Here is an 18,158-nt window from a genome sequence, read left to right as displayed (position 1 = left end):
CAGTGCTGAGTGAATGGGTGGACTCAATGATCTGAGAGGTCTCTACCAGGCAAAATGGTTCTCTGAATCACAGATTCATAGAATGGTATGGGTTGAAAAGGACCTTAAATCATTTAGTTCCAACCCTCTGCCGTGGGCAGGGACACCTCCCACTAGAGCAGGTTGCTCAAGGCCCAGTCCAGCCTGGCCTTGAACACTTCTGGGGATGAGGAGGCATCCACAACTTCCTTGGGCAAACTGTTCCAGTGTCTCACCACCCTCACTGTGAAGAATCCCTCCCTAATATCAAAGAATCATAGAATCAACCAGGTTGGAAGAGACCATATCCAGCCTAAGGTCCCTCCCTAGCTTTCTTGTAGGCCCCCTTCAGGTACTGGACACTGCTATAAGGTCTCTACAGGCATGGTAAGCCTCCTAGAAGATTTCAGGACACTGCTGCAGTCCACCTCTATGAGACACAGCAGAAATAGTGACAAGAGGAGGCTGGAAGATGTGACCACTTTTATGGCTATTTGGATGACTGCAACCTCTCACAGAGAGAACATTTCCCACCCAGTTAAACAAGGAGTTAGCTGAAGGACTTGCATCAGCCTGGAGGAGATGAAGAGACATCAAATTCAAGAGCAGAAAGTTGGGTTAGGAGAGGATAAAGATGCTCATCCTCTAGCCCACATCTGCAAACTGTCCTGCCTGGTGCTCTCAGGAGCTCCATCTGCATTAGTAGACACATGAGCTTGGAGCAGCCTTGTCTTGTACTCCTGCAGACATCCCTGACCACACAGCAGCCCTCTCCTCATCACCAGCCCTGTCAGCAGTGAAGAAACTGGTTCCCAGTGGGGTGAGGGTGCAGGTTCCTGGTGGGGTGAGGGTGCAGGTTCCTGGTGGGGTGAGGGTGCAGGTTCCCGGTGGGGTGAGGGTGCAGGTTCCCAGCGGGGTGAGGGTGCAGGTTCCCAGCAGGGTGAGGGTGCAGGTTCCTGGTGGGGTGAGGGTGCAGGTTCCCAGAAGGGTGAGGGTGCAGGTTCCCAGCAGGGTGAGGGTGCAGGTTCCCAGCGGGGTGAGGATGCAGGTTCCCAGTGGGGTGAGGGTGCAGGTTCCTGGTGGGGTGAGGGTGCAGGTTCCCAGCGGGGTGAGGGTGCAGGTTCCTGGTGGGGTGAGGGTGCAGGTTCCTGGTGGGGTGAGGGTGCAGGTTCCCAGCGGGGTGAGGGTGCAGGTTCCTGGTGGGGTGAGGATGCAGGTTCCTGGTGGGGTGAGGGTGCAGGTTCCTGGTGGGGTGAGGGTGCAGGTTCCCGGCGGGGTGAGGGTGCAGGTTCCCAGCGGGGTGAGGGTGCAGGTTCCCGGCGGGGTGAGGGTGCAGGTTCCCAGCGGGGTGAGGGTGCAGGTTCCCAGCGGGGTGAGGATGCAGGTTCCCGGTGGGGTGAGGGTGCAGGTTCCCGGCGGGGTGAGGATGCAGGTTCCTGGTGGGGTGAGGGTGCAGGTTCCCGGCGGGGTGAGGGTGCAGGTTCCCGGTGGGGTGAGGATGCAGGTTCCCAGCGGGGTGAGGATGCAGGTTCCCGGTGGGGTGAGGGTGCAGGTTCCCGGTGGGGTGAGGGTGCAGGTTCCCGGTGGGGTGAGGGTGCAGGTTCCCGGCGGGGTGAGGATGCAGGTTCCTGGTGGGGTGAGGGTGCAGGTTCCCGGCGGGGTGAGGGTGAAGGTTCCCGGTGGGGTGAGGATGCAGGTTCCTGGTGGGGTGAGGGTGCAGGTTCCCGGTGGGGTGAGGGTGCAGGTTCCCGGCGGGGTGAGGATGCAGGTTCCCGGCGGGGTGAGGATGCAGGTTCCCGGTGGGGTGAGGGTGCAGGTTCCCGGCGGGGTGAGGATGCAGGTTCCCGGCGGGGTGAGGGTGCAGGTTCCCGGCGGGGTGAGGATGCAGGTTCCCGGCGGGGTGAGGATGCAGGTTCCCGGCGGGGTGAGGATGCAGGTTCCTGGTGGGGTGAGGATGCAGGTTCCCGGCGGGGTGAGGATGCAGGTTCCCGGTGGGGTGAGGGTGCAGGTTCCCGGCGGGGTGAGGATGCAGGTTCCTGGTGGGGTGAGGGTGCAGGTTCCCAGCGGGGTGAGGGTGCAGGTTCCCGGCGGGGTGAGGGTGCAGGTTCCCAGCGGGGTGAGGGTGCAGGTTCCCAGTGGGGTGAGGGTTCAGGTTCCCGGCAGGGTGAGGGTGCAGGTTCCCTAAAATGCTTCTGAAATCTGAAGACTGCATCCCCAGCTGCATGGGCAGCAGGTGCAGGGAGGGGATTCTGCCTCTCTGCTCCATTCTGCAGAGACCTCACCTGCACTGCTGGGGCAAGCTCCAGAGTCCTCAGCACTGCACACACATAGCCCTGTTGGAGTGGGGTCAGAGGAGGCCACAGCAATGATGGGAGGTCTGGAAGGCCTCTGCTGTGAGGCCAGGCTGAGAGAGCTGGGGTCATTCAGGCTGGAGAAGAGAAGGCTCCAGGGAGGCCTTCTGGTGGCCTTTCAGGACTTAAAGGGGCCAAGAAGCAAGCTGAGGGCAGACTTTTGATCAGGTCCTGTTGTGACAGGACAAGGGCTGACAGTTTGAAACTAAAAGAGTGATTTAGACTGGAGAGGATGAAGATGTCCTTTTACTGTGAGGGTGGTGAGACCCTATCCCAGATTGCCCAGAGAGGTGGTAGATGTCCCATCCCTGGAACCATTCCAGGTCAGGTTGGCTGGGGCTCTGAGCAACCTGCTCTAGTTGCAGCTGTCCCTGCTGACTGCAGGGGGTTGGACTAGATGACCTTGGAAGGTCTGTTCAGCCCAAGCCAGGCTGTGATTCCATCATTCTGTGGTCCTCTGAAAGTCAGGTGAATTCTTCAGCACTTCTCATCTTCTGCTCAACCACTTGAGTGACCAGCTAGATCCTCTAGAAAGTCAGTTGCTCCTCTACCACAGAGTAACTACAGATGGGGGATTACCAGAGGTGCACCTACACCTTGGTAGCATCCAGTGGCTGTTCAGGAGGGAACATGGTTTAGTGCCAGGCTTGCTAATATTAGATAATGGTTGGAGTTGATAATCTCAAAGGTCTTTTCCAACCAAAATGATTCTGTGATTCTAACACAGGAAGAATTTGGTTTCAGCTCTCTCCTGGTCTTCTTGTGAACCTGGAGGCCTCAACAGTGCTGACTTCTGGGTGCTGCTGTGGAGGACCTGATGTGAAGCAGCACAATCCAGGCTTTGAGACTGATTAAAGGAATTTAATTTCTTCTAATGAGGCTCAGGACACTGCCAGGCCACCACCCAGTGGTGGGAAGGGAGTTGTCTCTTGGCCTAATGTCCCCATATATTTGTCCTCTCTCTCTTCTCCCTCCTAGATTTAGTTAGAAGGAGGGTGGAGGTGGAAGGACCTGCTCTAACCCAGCCTGGCCAGCCTGAAGTCTCTCAAGGTCCTACCTTCCTCATTTTGTTCTTCAACCTGCCAGTTTCTTAGGGATTAGGAGCAAGTATCTCAGGGACAAGCATGGGAGCCACCAAAGGCTTGGCAATCAGCAGTGCCTGCTGCTGTTGGAGGGATTATTGAGTCTAACAGGCTTATCTCCATGACCTGTGACCCTCTAGCAGCTGGTGATTTACTCATTGCTCCATAAGCAAACACACCTGATCCAGCAGCTAAAATATCCATCCAGGCTCAAAGGACACAGGGCTTTTGGAAGGGAAGATAAAGGTGCAGCTGAGGCATCAGGAAGCACCATGTGGAATTGTTTTGCTAGTGCAATCAAATCATAGAATGGTGGAACCAAGCAGGTTGGAAGAGAGCTCCAAGCTCAGCCAGCCCAACCTAGCACCCAGCCCTGCCCAAGCAACCAGACCATGGCACTAAGTGCCCCAGCCAGGCTTGGCTGCAACACCTCCAGCCACAGAGACTCCACCACCTCCCTGGGCAGCCCATTCCAATGCCAATCACTCTCTCTGCCAGGAACTTCCTCCTAACATCCAGCCTAGACCTGCCCTGGCACAGCTTGAGGCTGTGTCCCCTTCTTCTGTTGCTGCTTGCCTGGCAGCAGAGCCCAACCCCACCTGGCTACAGCCTCCCTGCAGGGAGTTGTAGACAGCAATGAGCTCTGCCCTGAGCCTCCTCTGCTGCAGGCTGCACACCCCCAGCTCCCTCAGCCTCTCCTCACAGGGCTCTGCTCCAGGCCCCTCCCCAGATTTGTCGCCCTCCTGTGGACACCTTCCAGTACTGCAACATCTCTCTTGAATTGAGTGGCCCAGAATTGGACACAGCACTCCAGGGGTGGCCTGAGCAGTGCTGAGCACAGGGGCAGAAGAACCTCCCTGGTCCTGCTGCCCACACTGCTCCTGAGCCAGCCCAGGATGCCATTGGCTCTCTTAGCCACCTGGGCACACTGCTGCCCCATGTTCAGCTCCTCTCTCCCAGCACCCCCAGCTCCCTCTCTGCCTGGCTGCTCTCAGCCACTCTGTCCCCAGCCTGTAGCAATGTGGTTTAATGTGGAAAAAACCCACAGAAAGAAGATGTCTGCTGCAATCTTGACCAAGATGACACCTGCCAACCTGGGAAGCCAGCCCAGAAACCTGGAGCATCCATGACAAGCAGGAGCACAGAGCTATCATCGATAAGAGGGCAACAAAGAGCTGCTATAACCTGTGAACAAAGACACTGCTGTAACCCGTGGAACAAAGAAACCACTATGAGGAGGCGACCTCCTGAGACAGCAGAAATCAACAATGGCTGCTCCAGGAGCTGCTGTTCTGCTGTAGCCATAAAAATAACTCATTCTGAGTTTTGGATGTAGATGCAGCTATGAGTAGAACCAACCAGCCCTAACTACCTACACCTGTCTAGATACTTCCCTCCTACTACCTCTGCACTAACTCCTGACATACTCTTCCTTTACTCATCGTAATTGACTCCCTAACAGTCACCTGTAATAAAGTGCCCTCTCCTTGAGTGCTCTGAGGCCCTATGACATCACTGCCACCACCACTGTCCCACGCCCATGGGTTGGGTGGTGACTGTGACCATGACACCTCCTCGGGCACGGACGAGTGTCCGCCCCAGCAGGACCCAAGGACGTTAGCAGATCCTGCTTCCTCTGGCTGCTCTTTTCTTCACCACGCCAAATAAAGCAAACCTTTGGGCTGCTGGGAGCTGGTCCTGGATAATGCCTTTCCTGCTGCCAGCTCTGCTGGGGACAGTAGATGTGGCCTTGGTGAGGAGGTCCACAAGTGTTCCCTCAGGGAGCCTATACATGTCCTTGGGGGCTGAGGCTTGTCTGCGTCCACTCCCCATGAAGTCCCTCCTGGTCTTCAGCATCCTTGTGGCAGCTACCTGCAGTGAGAAGCTTTTCGTGGGGTGAGTCCTACTGTGGGGCAACCTGGGTGGGAATGGGGCCAGTGTGAGAGATACCCTGCCCTGTCTGCTCTCCTTTGGGGCCAAAACTACAGGAAGGAAATGCAGGAGCTAACTTAGCTGTGTGGACATGGAGATAGATGTGGTTCCATTTGTGCCTCCGGAGGGAGGCTTCGAGCGCGCAAAGAGCTCGATCCTAAGGACATCACCTTGAGCTTTGCCAGGGGAAGGAATGACACCAGATGGGGACACCTTGCTGCTGGAGAAGGAGAATGATTCCTTCTCTTCTGGTGGCTGCAGCCATCCCTGGGGGAGCCCAGCCAAGGAAATATCCAATGTGTAGATGGAGATGGACAGAACACAGCAATACATGAACTATCTCCTGACATTCTGGGAGCTCTTACAATCAAAGGAAGGATGGAGGTCACCTTGGGCTCCCCAGCACTTGATCTTTGTCCCACCATGTCTATTCTGAACCTACATTTTTCACTCTTCACACCAAATTTCCAGCCACCCATCAGGTTGGTGCAGACCTTTCACAGATTCCACCTAGCCCCATGATGGGACCATGTCAGTGCTGGGGGCTAAGCTCCTTTCCCCCTTTCCTGTGGTCCATGATGGCTCTGCCTCCCTGCAGGGACCAGGTCCTCCGCATCACGGCCAGCAGTGAAGAGCAGATCACCCTGCTCAGGGAGCTGGGTGAGCAGGAGGAGCTGCAGGTGAGCTGTGATGGGACTCTGAGCATCCCTTGCTGTTAAAAAGAGCCTGGGAGCATCCAGGGCTTTCTCCTGTTCTCATTCTCTCAATTTTCCAGCCCATTTTGGAGATGTTGACAATAAAAACATCTTGGGGGTGCTGGGAGGTGAAAAGCTGGAGGTGAGCTGGCACAGAACACTCACAGCCCAGAGCACACCTGTCCTGGGTTGATCCCCAGCAGCATGGGCAGCAGGGGCAGGGAGAGGATTCTGCCCCTCTGCTCTGCTGATAACCCACCTGAAGTGCTGGGGCCAGCTCTGGAGTCTTCAGCACAGGAGAGATATGGATCTGTTGGAGCAGGGCCAGGGCAGAAAACAATGCTGGGAGGGCTGGAAGCCCTCTGCTGTGAGGCCAGGCTTAGAGAGGTGGGGTTGCTGAGGCTGGAGAAGAGAAGGCTCCAGGGAGACCCTCTGGTGGGCCTTAAAGGGGCCAAGAAGAAAGTTTGGGACAGACTCAAAGATCACGTTGGGTGATTCTGTGCTCTGCAACCTCCCTGGGCAACCTGTGCCAGTGTCTCACCACCCTCACTGCAAAGAACCCTTTCCTAACATCCAGTTTGAATCTCCCCTCAGTCAGTTTAAACCCATTCCTCCTCATCCTGTCATTACAAGACCTTGTCACTAGTCCCTCCTCAGCCTTCCTGTAGCCCCCTTCAAATACTGCAAGGCCACTCCAAGGTCTCCTCCAAGCCTTCTCTTCTCCAGGCTGCACAGCCCCAACTCTCTCAGCCTGTGCTCACAGCAGAGCTGCTGCAGCCCTCTCAGCATCTTGGTGCCCTCCTCTGCACTGGCTCCAACACTTCCATGTCCTGCTTGTGCTGGGGGCTCCAGAACTGGCCCCAGGACTGCAGGTGGGGTGTGAGGAGAGCAGAGCCAAGGGGCAGAATCCCCTCCCTTGCCCTGTGCCCACACTGCTCTTGCTGCACCCAGCACAGGGTTGTGTCTGGGCTGCACTCACACTGCAGGCTCCTGTTGAACTTTTCATCACCCCAGACCCCCAGGGCCTGTTCCTGAGGGCTGCTCTCAGCCATCCCCCACCCAGCCTGGAGCTGTGCTTGGGATTGCTCTGACCCAGGTGCAGCACCTTACACTTGGCCTTGTTGAATGCCATGAGGTTGGCCTGGGCACAGCTCTGCAGCCTGTCCAGGTCCCTCTGGATGGCATCTTTGCCTTCTAGCAAGTCACTCCTTGAAATCATTCAATGGAAATTCTTCCAAGCCCCCTTTTGGTGCTGGGGAGCTCAGCAGATAAGCAGCAGCACTGAATGGGGCCAAGCTCTCTCTTCTCTTGCACACCAGCTTGACTTCTGGCGTCATGCCACCAGCCCTGGCCACCCAGCTGACCTGCGAGTGCCCTTCCCAAGTCTCCAAGCAGTCAAAATCTTCCTGGAATCCAACAACATCTCCTACAGCATCATGATTGAGGATGTGCAGGTAAGAGCTGTGGTGGGAAGCAGGATGAGCTCCCTCACTTCAGTCCCAAGAGAAGGTCCAAAGAGCTGGAAACCATGAGAGAATGCAAGACAAACCCAAACCTCTCCTCCTTCCAGTTTCTTTGGTGGGTTTCTTTTTCCCCCTCTTCAACAGGAATTATTGGATGAGGAAAAGAAAACCATGATGAAGTCCAAGAGGGTAGAGAGGAGCACCAGCACCTTTGATTTTGCCTCCTACCACACTCTAGATGAGGTACTTTGCTCTTCAGAACATCACTGGTTTGTCTGGCTGAGGTCACGATGAGCCTATGCCGTGGTTGAATCAATGTGGTGACATTCGTGGTGCAACAAAAGCCCCTGCCTGGGACAAGTCTCTCCTCCTTGCCTGGAGGTCTTAGCTGAGCCAGGAGGCCAGCTCCAAAGTGAAGGTGGCACCTCTCCACCTTAATGAAAGTCATCCTTCTTTTGGAGGTCAAAGCCTGTGCTTGGAGCTCAGTTGGTGGCTGATGGATGCTGTGGTGGCACTGGGGGAATCTCGGAGCCTCGTCCCCCTCACCATTCACTTTGCATTTGCAAAAGCCTTTGTGATGTGCACCTCCCTGCCTGCACAGAGGTCCAAGCACCTGGACTTCTCCAGGGGAGCACCAGGGCTTCTCTGGGGAAGCTCTCAGCATGAGAAAGACATGGAGCTGCTCAAGCAGGTCCAGAGGAGGCCCAAGAGAGGGTTGCAGGGCTAGAACATCTCTGCTGTGAGGACAAACTGAGGGAGTTGGGGTTGAATGGGACTTTGAGCAACCTGGTCTTAGTGGAAGGTGTCTCTGCCCCCGTGGGTTGGACTAGATGACCTTTAAGTTCTCTTCCAACCTAGTGGAAGCTATCCCTGCCCCCATGGGTGAGACTAGATGACCTTTAAGGTCCCTTCCAATCCAAACCATTCTGTGATATGATGATAGAATCACAGAATTGTTACAGTTGGAAGAGATCCTGGAGTCCAACCTTCAATCTAAAGCCACCATGGCCATCAAACCATGTCCCAAAGTGCCACTATGATGATGCTGTTGCCTCTGGTGCTGGATAACCCAGAAACCAAAAGGAAAGCCAGAGTGAGCCTCATGCCCCAGCAGCAACTCCTTTCAGATCTATGCCTGGATGGACATGTTAGTGGACAATCATCCCAGCCTCGTCAGCAAGATCCAGATTGGGCAGAGCTTTGAGAACAGACCCCTGTATGTGCTGAAGGTGGGTATGAAGGACACCTTCACCTGGCCCAGCCCTTGGGTGGGCATGGGGCTGAAGTCCTCTCCTCTCCATACAGTTCAGCACTGGTGGATCCACCCGGCCAGCCATCTGGTTGGACACTGGCATCCATGCACGGGAATGGATCACCCCAGCCACTGGCATCTGGACAGCCAACAAGGTAACCATGTGCCATGGGACCTCTGTTCTCACCCTTAGCCCTTTCTAACACCTCCCCATCATGTCTCTCATCCCTGAGGAGCACCGAGTTTTGGGCCCCTCAATTCAAGAGAGATGTTGAGGTGCTGGAAGGTGTCCAGAGAAGCACAACAAAGCTGGTGAAAGGCCTGGGACACAAACCCTATGAGGAGAGGCTGAGGGAGCTGGGGGTGTGCAGCCTGCAGCAGAGGAGGCTCAGGGCAGAGCTCATTGCTGCCTGCAGCTCCCTGAAGGGAGGCTGTAGCCAGGTGGGGTTGGGCTCTGCTGCCAGGCAAGCAGCAGCAGAACAAGGGGACACAGCCTGAAGCTGTGGCAGGGGAGGTCTAGGCTGGATGTTAGGAGGAAGTTGTTGTCAGAGAGAGTGATTGGCATTGGAATGGGCTGCCCAGGGAGGTGGTAGAGTTGCCATCCTTGGAGGTGTTGAAGCCAAGCCTGGCTGGGGCACTTAGTGCCATGGTCTGGTTGATTGGCCAGGGCTGGGTGCTAGGTTGGACTGGCTGAGCTTGGAGGTCTCTTCCAACCTGGCTGATTCTATGATTCTATGGTAAGGCAGCTTCATGCTGCTAGGTTGCAGCTCTCACTCTTCTTCCCATGCAGATTGCTGAGGAGTACGGTCAGGACCCCTCAGTCACCACCATCCTGGACAGCATGGACATCATGATTGAGATTATCACCAACCCTGATGGCTTTGCCTTCACCCATAACTCTGTGAGTGCAGGAACACTGCAAGGTAGAGCTTGGGCCAGGGCTTGTTGCCAGCAACCATGGCTGCCTGAGGGGTTAGGCATGTTCCTTCCCATGCGGGACAGCGGTGGAGGTGGACATCCATGGAGATGCTTGAGCAGGAAGGCATCCTCTGTCTGTCAGGGAGGTGAGATTCACATCCCTGTGATGGTCTCAGTCCCATCTACTCCTAGGACCGCTTGTGGCGCAAGACAAGGTCCATCAACGCCAGCTCCCACTGCGTTGGTGTGGACCCTAACCGAAACTGGGATGCAGGCTTTGGAGGTGAGAGCTGGGCCACCAGGTGCCCACGAGCTGGGTATTGCTTGTGCCTCAAAGCATCAAAACCTTCTGCCAGAAAGAAGAAAGCAGGGGGGCTAGGAACCCCTCCTGATGGCAACCTCTCTGCATGGTGCCTCTTCCACCATGCCCCAGGCTCTGGCTCCAGTGGCAATCCCTGCTCCGAGACCTACCGTGGTCCTTATGCCCACTCTGAGAGGGAAGTGAAAGCCATCGTGGACTTCATCCTTGGCCATGGCAATGTGAAATCAGTCATCTCCATCCACAGCTACTCCCAGATGCTGCTCTTTCCCTATGGCTACAAGACAGCACCCGTGCCTGACCACCAAGAACTGGTGAGATGACCCCAGAATGCAGACCTGTGAGCACCAGAGTTGCTGGAAAAGTCAGGTCAGATCACTCCAAAACCCTTTCCTGCTCCTCTAGTTAGATGCAACCTGCACACTGAAGCCCATCAGCTGGTTCTTGCAGCTTGCGAGATCTACTTCTCATCCACCAAGAATTAAGAGTGTTTTGGGGAACAGCAAGAGCAGAGGGGTTGGGTTCTACAATGCTGGGTCCTAGACTTTGCTGCCCTGGAGTTTCTGCTGGTCCAAGGTCTTGGTCCATAAAGTCTCACCACTTTTGGCCTCTCCCTTGCAGATTGAACTGGCTAAAAAGGCAGTGAGTGACTTGGCTGCCTTGTATGGGACGAAATACACCTACGGCAGCGTGGTGGACACCATCTGTAAGTGTTCCTTCCTCATCCCTCCACAGTGTCCACCCAGAACACTCAGCTTCGGGGTCACATCTCCTCTCCTCTCCTTGCAGACATGGCTGATGGGACCACCATTGACTGGGCCTATGACAATGGAGTGAAATATGCCTACAGCTTTGAGCTGAGGGACACAGGACGCTATGGCTTCCTCCTGCCCAGCAGCCAGATCATCCCCACCGCAGCCGAGACCTGGCCAGCGCTGCTGGACATCATGGTCCATGTCCTGGAGCATCCATACTGAACCCAGCTCCTCCTGTGCTGTCCCCTCAATAAATAATCCTGGAGCTCTCATGGTTGAAGGCTGCAGCCTCTGTTTTTACATGTTAGACTTCAAAGGAACTGTGGGAATGTTTATTTCTCCACCTCGTGGCTTTTTTTTTCCAGTTCCCACCCTTTGGAGTCAACAATCCTGAAGGACTTGGGAGGAGACAGCCTCAAGTTGCATCAGGGTAGGTTTAGGCTGGGTATCAGGAAAAAGTGGAAGAATGGTCAGGCACTGGAACAGGCTGCCCATGGAGGTGGTGGAGTCAGCATAGAATCATAGAATCAACCAGGTTGGAAGAGATCTCCAACATCATCCAGTCCAACCTATCTAACCAAGACCATCCATACGATCATGGCATGGTGGAGTTTAGTGTTCTACAGGGTAGAATCAGAGCAACAAGCAGAACTGCAATCCTGGACTTCTGCAGAGCTGACTCTGTGCTCTTCAGGGACATGCTGGCAGAAATCCCATGGGCTAAGGCTCTGGTGGGGAAAGGAGCCCAAGAAAGTTGGTTCATTTTTAAAGACCACTTCCTCCAAGCCCAAGCTAGGTGTGTGCCCCTGAGTAAAAAATCAGGTAGATGTGCTAGGAGACCTGCAAAGGAGCTCCTGAAGGAAATCTTAGGGGAGAAAGAAACTTACAATTCATGGAAGAAGGGATTGGTCACTTGGGAGAGCTACAGAGAAGCAGTCAGGGCTTGGTCACTTGGGAGAACTATAGAGAAGTAGTCAGGGCTTGTAGGAAAGCAAGAAGGAAGGCCAAAGCCCTCTTGGAACTGAAGCTGGCAAAGGAAGTAAAACAGAACAAGAAAGGCTCCTTCAAATCCATCAGTAGAAAAAGGAAGCAGAGGAAAGGTGTGGGGGCAGTGCTGAACGAGGAGGGTGCAGAGAAGGCAGAGTTGCTGAATGCCTTCTTTGCTTTAGTCTTTGCACCTAAGGCTGAACTCCCCTATGGACTCCAGACCCTGGGTGAAGCCTCTGCAGGGCTCTCCTCCCCTCCCAACAGACCCACAGCTGCTCCTAGCTTGGTGTCATCTGCAAACTTACTGCTGCTGGACTCAATCCCCTGGTCCAGATCATCAGTAAAGATGTTGAACAGGACTGGGCCCAGCACTGAGCCCAGCATCTCTGGAGGTGTTCAAGAAATACGCAGATGTGGCACTTGGGGACATGTTTCAGCAGGCATGGTTGTGTTGATGGTTAGATCTCACAGACCTTATTCAACCTTAATGATTCTACTTGATGGGTGGTTTGGGGGCAACCCTATGAGTCAAGGATTCCATGAGATGGGTGATTTTGGGGCAACCAACCCCAAATTTGTGTTGTTTTGGGCAAAGCTGCTCCATTTTTCCTTCTCTGATGGTTGCCACAAGGACATCAAGCACCCTCAGGGCCAGCACTAGATGCAAAGTGCTTTCAGGCCTCTGTTAGTTTATTTTGGCCACCTGAGGTGACCATCACCTGCTCTCACCTTTGTCCCATGAGGCAGTTTTCTCAGCACCACAGTCATGGTTTAGGAACCAAGCTCACCAAGTTCCTGCTGCAAACATCTGCACCTCACACTTTCTCAACCCAAACTTTTCCTCCCTGCAGCCCACACCCTGGGTGGTGGGATTTTGGTCACCTCCTCCACCTCTTACCCCATGAGCAGATGACTCAACAACAGCCCAGGCCGGTTCCTAGGACAGGTTTGGCTGGGCCATGGAGTGCCACGGAGGAGGGGAGGGGACAGCAGTGCCCAACCTTGGCCAGTGCCAGCTGGAGCCTTCCCGTGGCCCTGGGAAAGGGGACAGCTGGTGGTGGGGTGGTTTGAAGGCCACCATCCTGATGGGATTTAAGAGGCCCCTGTGTGCTGTGGGGACCCAGGACAGACTCTTTCAGCTGATGACAATGAGGGCAGTCGTGCTGCTGGCTGCCCTGGTGGCAGCAGTCGCTGGCACCGAGACCTTTGTTGGGTAGGGGTCTGGCTGGTGGGAGACAGCTGGGATGTGGATGGTGGCACCAGTTTGGAGTGAAGAAGCTGCCCAAGACATCCCTGAGAAGAGGCTCAGTGGTGGTGGGGGGATGGTTGGGCTGGGGGTTAGCGTGGACCCACAGGAGCTTGGTCCCACATCCCTCAGTAACCTCTACCCCACAGGCAGCAGGTGCTGCGCATCCTCCCCACTAACGAGGAGGAGCTGCAGACGGTACAGGAGCTGCAGAACCTCGAGGAGCTGCAGGTAACAGGGGCAGCACTGAGGGGGGCTTCTGGGGAGACCCCTCCCAGCCCTATCTTTCATCCTCCAACCCATGCTGCAGGGCAGGGATGGGGCTGGACATGGGCTGGATGTGGGATGAAGGAGCTGGAGGTGGGATGATGGGATTGGAGAGGCAGATGGATATGGGACAGGCAGGCTGGAGAAGGATGATGGGGCTGGAGAAAGATAACTGGACTGGAAAGAGGTTGGATGAAAGAATGTGGGCAACAGCTGGTTAAAAGCAAGGTGAAGGCTGGTGCAGAGGGGACAGCCTAAGGTGGGATCTGACCTCTCCCCTCTCACTTTCTGCCCTTGCAGCTGGATTTCTGGCTGGAACCTCATGGCCCCGGGTACCCGATCGATGTCCGCGTGCCCTTCCCCAGCCTGCAGCCCCTCAAAGCCCACCTGGAGGCCAATGACATCTCCTACTCCATCATGATTGAGGATGTGCAGGTCAGTGGTGGGGAGGTGGGTGAGAGGCAGAGTCTCAGTGTGGTGAGGGACAAGGTCTCATCCTGCCCCATGTTCCCCAGACACTGGTGGACCAGGAGCAGATGGAGATGCGTCGCAGCCGCCGCGGGATGCCCAGGTCCACCAGTAGCTTTGACTACTCTGCCTACCACACTCTGGATGAGGTGAGAACATGCAAGATTTGGGACACTTAGTGGAATTACACCCTGGAATTGCTCCCACAACCACCTTCCTCCATCCTTCTCCCCCAGATCTATGCCTTCATAGACCTGCTGGTGGCTGAAAATCCCAACCTGGTGAGCAAGCTTGAGATTGGAAGATCAACAGAGGACCGTCCCCTCTACGTGCTCAAGGTGAGGAGTTGGGGCTCGTGGGGGTGACCACAGTGGGGAGAAGAGGCCAGCAGGTGACCAGTGAGGAGCAGAGCCAAGGACAAAGCCAACTCCACCTTCTCTGCTCTTCCAGTTCAGCAAGGGGGGTGAGAACCGCCCAGCCATCTGGATCGACACCGGCATCCACTCCCGCGAGTGGGTGACACAGGCCAGCGGCGTCTGGTTTGCCAAGAAGGTATGAGCACCTCCTGGACATGCCTTATGTCCCCAGAGGGCCACAAAGGCCTACAGCCAGCATGGCTGCCAGGTGGCCAAAACCCACTGAGGTGCTGGTGCTCCAGCAGCACCAAGGAGTACCAAACTGCCATCTTCTCTAGATTGTTCTGGATCACGAGAATGATGAGGGTCTGGCCTCCATCCTGAACACCATGGACATCTTCCTGGAGATTGTCACCAACCCAGATGGCTTTGCCTTCACACATACCACGGTACCACTCTGGCTTTTCCAGTCCCCAGGTGCTACAGCTGTGCTGCATGGGGCTGGGGAGCAGAATCATAGAATCAACCAGGTTGGAAGAGACCTCCAAGCTCAGCCAGTCCAACCTAGCACCCAGCCCTGGCCAATCAACCAGACCATGGCACTAAGTGCCCCAGCCAGGCTTGGCTTCAACACCTCCAGCCACAAAGATTCCACCACCTCCCTGGGCAGCCCATTCCAATGCCAATCACTCTCCCTGCCAACAACTTCCTCCTAACATCCAGCCTAGACCTGCCCTGCCACAGCTTCAGACTGTGTGCCCTTGTTCTATTGCTGGGTGCCTGGCAGAAGAGCCCAACCCCATCAAAGGCTCCTTGTCTATCTTTCTATGGGATGGTGAGGGTACTACCAGGACCTGCTAGTCCCCCCAGATGACAAGTCCACTGTCACTCAAGGCTGGCAGAGCTCCAGCACTGCACAGCAGCTGAGATGGTTCTGCCTTTCCAGAATCGCATGTGGCGCAAGACCAGGTCCAAGAAGTCTGGCTCCATTTGTGTCGGTGTGGACCCCAACCGCAACTGGGACGCAGCTTTTGGAGGTCAGAGCTCTCCCACTCACCCTGCTGGGGCATTTCCACCCTTCAGGTGGAGGTTCTAAGATCAGAAAGATCCACTGATATCTCCTGGGGAAGAACTGGGATTTGCTCTCCATAGTAGAACCATGGGTTTGGGCTCCAGCAGGGCTTTGGTGTCTCCTAGTGACCAGCATGGTGGAGACCACCAATGAAAGCCATTGTGCAAACAGCTAGGTGGAACCTCCAGAGCATTCTTTGCTTCCCACTAAGCAACTGAAGGGTGGGAAAAGCTCTTAGGCTTGGAAATGGAAAAGACCCTTTGTCCTTGTGGCTGTCTGAGTCAACCAACTGTCACCAAACACCCACACTGTGTTTTTCCACATCTCTACAGGGGCTGGGGCCAGTGCAAACCCCTGCTCAGAGACGTACCATGGACCCTATGCCAACTCAGAGCCTGAGGTAAAGGCCATCGTGGACTTTGTGAAGAGCCATGGGAACATCAAGGCTTTCATCTCCATCCACAGCTACTCCCAGCTCCTGCTCTACCCTTATGGCTACACCAACACCCCAGCGCCTGACCAGGAGGAACTGGTAGGGCTGACATGGAGGTTTGAAGCAGGGGTGGGATGATGAGGGGCTCTTCTCTGCCAAGGAGGAAGAACTTCCATCATGCACTGCAAAGGTGGCATTGGCAAGGAGGGAAGAAGTCCTGGCTTCTCTGCAAGTCCATGGGAACTCCTCCAGACCTAGGCTTTTGAGCTCTGGAATCTCTATAGCCCATAGCACGAGCAAAGATGCTCCCTTGCAGGTTGTCTCTCCCAGGCTTTGCCCTTCCTCCTCTTATGCTTTCCCCTCCTGTGTGTTCCCAGCATGAGATCTCCGAGAAGGCAGTGGCAGCTCTGTCCTCTCTGTATGGCACCAAATACAAGTATGGCAGCATCATCAGCACCATCTGTAAGTAACAGGAGGCAGCAGTGGCTCCCCCAAACCCCCCCAGTCTCAGCATGGTGGAAGTTGGAAGTGACCTCTGGACATCATCTAGTCCAGCCCCCCTGATAAAGCAGGGTCACCCACAGCTGGTTGCCCAGGAGGGTTTGGAATCTCTCCAGAGGAGACTCCACAACGTCTCTGTGCAGCCTGCTCCAGGGCTCCACCACCCTCAGGGCAAAGAAGATTCTCATGGAATCTCCTGGGCTCCAGTTTGTGCCCATTGCACCTTGTCCTGTCACTGGTCATCACAGATGAGAGTCTGGCTCCATCCCCTCATCCCCCACCTTTTAGTTCTTTCTGAGCACTGAGAAGATCCTCTCTCAGGATTCTCTTCTCCAGGCTCAACAGGCCCAGTTCTCTCAGCCTTTGCTCCTCACAGAGATGCTCCAGGCCCAGCAGCTTCCTAACCTCCACCAGACTCTCTCTGGTAGTTCCCCATCTCTCTTGAACTGGGGAGCACAAAACTGGACCCAAGACTCCAGACGTGGCCTCACTAGGCCAAAGTATAGAATCATAGAACCAAGCAGGTTGGAAGAGACCTCCAAGCTCAGTCAGTCCAACCTAGCACCCAGCCCTAGCCAGTCAAACAGGCCATGGCACTAAGTGCCCCAGCCAGGCTTGTCTAGAACACCTCCAGGGATGGGGACTCCACCACCTCCCTGGGCAGCCCATTCCAATGCCAATCACTCTCTCTGGGAAGAACTTCCTAACAACATCCAGCCTAGACCTCCCCTGCCACAATTTGAGACTGTGTCCTCTTGTTCTGTTGCTGCTTGCCTGGCAGCAGAGCCCAACCCCACCTGGCCACAGCCTCCCTGCAGGCAGCTGCAGGCAGCAATGAGCTCTGCCCTGAGCCTCCTCTGCTGCAGGCTGACACCCCCAGCTCCCTCAGCCTCTCCTCCTAGGGTTTGTGTTCCCTTTACCTGCTGACCACACTCTTCTTCATGTCCCTCATGAGACCACTCTTAGCTACAGGGGCTCATTGCTGGCTCATGGGCAACTTGTCCACCAGCACTCTCAGGGCCTTCTACACAGAGCTGCTTCTCAGCAGGCCAACCTCTCACCCTTACTGGTGCAGGGGCTTACTGCATCCCACCTGCAAGATCCTACACTTGTCCTGGCTCAACCTCCTCTCCCCCAACCCTCCAGCTTGTGTGGCTCTCACTCAACAGCAGCAGATCCCTCAAACGGCTTAGACAAAAGGTGCCATTAGACACCCGTGTGCCACAGAGCCACCAACACACCCCTCCTGTTGTTCCAGACAAAGCCAGTGGTTCAACTGTTGACTGGACCTACAACCAGGGCATTAAGTACTCCTTCACCTTTGAGCTGCGGGACACAGGGCGCTACGGCTTCCTCCTTCCTGCCAAGCAGATTGTTCCAACTGCTGAGGAGACGTGGTTGGCTCTGAAGGTCATCATGCAGCACACGCTGGATCATCTCTACTAACCAGGATAAGTGCTGGAAATGGCTGGGGAAGGGAAGAGAAGGAAATAAACACATCTAGAGAAGGATGAGGACAGTTTCTTGAGGTTTTCCTTTTTGCCTGGTCACCATCAAAGCCCTTTTTGAAGGGCTTCTAGTGGGAGGTGTCCCTGCCTAGGGTGGGAGGTTGGAACTGGAGCTCTGTGGTAACAGGTTGGACTTGATGATCTATGAGGTCTCTTCCAACCTTGGTGATACTGTGAGCTTTGAGGTCCCTTCCAACCTAAACCATTGTGTGATTCTATCATTCTAATAGAGCATGTGGTGGCCACCAGCAAGTTTTGGCCCAGCAGCCCAAAAGCAGGGTGAAAAGGGCATAGAAATGGGTGGGACAAAAAAGGAAAAGTCCTTGGTCTCCTTCTGCTCTGGCAGAGGGTGGAAGAGGAAGAGGTTGGGTTTCTTCATACCAAGCTGAGAGTAACTGACACCCCATCAGGCTCTGCTGGAGACCTGGGCAGGCTGGACAGCTGGGAGAGAGGAACCTCAAGAAGTTTAGCCAGGGCAAGTGTAGGTTCTTGCATCTGGGGAGGAACAACCCCTGCAGCAGTACAGGTGAGGGGT

At 55.2% G+C, this 18,158-nt stretch overlaps 2 protein-coding genes across 2 annotated transcripts; both read left to right on the top strand.

The window, feature by feature from the left end:
- The first annotated feature begins 5,243 nt into the window (after positions 1–5,243).
- Positions 5,244–11,007, top strand: LOC135175156 (carboxypeptidase A1-like). The gene is made up of 11 exons (XM_064142930.1): positions 5,244–5,347; positions 5,982–6,063; positions 7,398–7,532; positions 7,686–7,784; positions 8,669–8,770; positions 8,847–8,948; positions 9,584–9,694; positions 9,904–9,994; positions 10,145–10,344; positions 10,652–10,736; positions 10,820–11,007. The coding sequence occupies exons 1-11, from the start codon at positions 5,244–5,246 to the stop codon at positions 11,005–11,007; spliced, it is 1,299 nt and encodes a 432-aa protein (XP_063999000.1).
- A 1,898-nt stretch (positions 11,008–12,905) lies between these two features.
- LOC135175155 (carboxypeptidase A1-like) lies at positions 12,906–17,561 on the top strand. The gene is made up of 11 exons (XM_064142929.1): positions 12,906–12,985; positions 13,168–13,249; positions 13,586–13,720; positions 13,801–13,902; positions 13,990–14,091; positions 14,204–14,305; positions 14,448–14,558; positions 15,056–15,146; positions 15,514–15,713; positions 15,992–16,076; positions 17,374–17,561. The coding sequence occupies exons 1-11, from the start codon at positions 12,915–12,917 to the stop codon at positions 17,559–17,561; spliced, it is 1,269 nt and encodes a 422-aa protein (XP_063998999.1). The 5' UTR covers positions 12,906–12,914.
- The last annotated feature ends 597 nt before the right edge of the window (positions 17,562–18,158 follow it).

The sequence above is a fragment of the Pogoniulus pusillus genome, chromosome 4, assembly GCF_015220805.1.
Source record: "Pogoniulus pusillus isolate bPogPus1 chromosome 4, bPogPus1.pri, whole genome shotgun sequence".
Lineage (NCBI taxonomy): Eukaryota > Metazoa > Chordata > Aves > Piciformes > Lybiidae > Pogoniulus > Pogoniulus pusillus.
This window is presented reverse-complemented; position numbering and strand designations above follow the sequence as displayed.

Coding starts and splice junctions, on each gene's coding strand:
- LOC135175156 (XM_064142930.1), top strand. CDS start 5,244: ATGTCCTTGGGGGCTGAGGCTTGTCTGCGTCCACTCCCCATGAAGTCC. Junction 8,771..8,846: donor GACCCCTGTATGTGCTGAAG/GTGGGTATGAAG, acceptor CTCTCCATACAG/TTCAGCACTGGTGGATCCAC. Junction 10,345..10,651: donor TGCCTGACCACCAAGAACTG/GTGAGATGACCC, acceptor TCTCCCTTGCAG/ATTGAACTGGCTAAAAAGGC.
- LOC135175155 (XM_064142929.1), top strand. CDS start 12,915: ATGACAATGAGGGCAGTCGTGCTGCTGGCTGCCCTGGTGGCAGCAGTC. Junction 13,250..13,585: donor AGAACCTCGAGGAGCTGCAG/GTAACAGGGGCA, acceptor CTGCCCTTGCAG/CTGGATTTCTGGCTGGAACC. Junction 15,714..15,991: donor CGCCTGACCAGGAGGAACTG/GTAGGGCTGACA, acceptor GTGTGTTCCCAG/CATGAGATCTCCGAGAAGGC.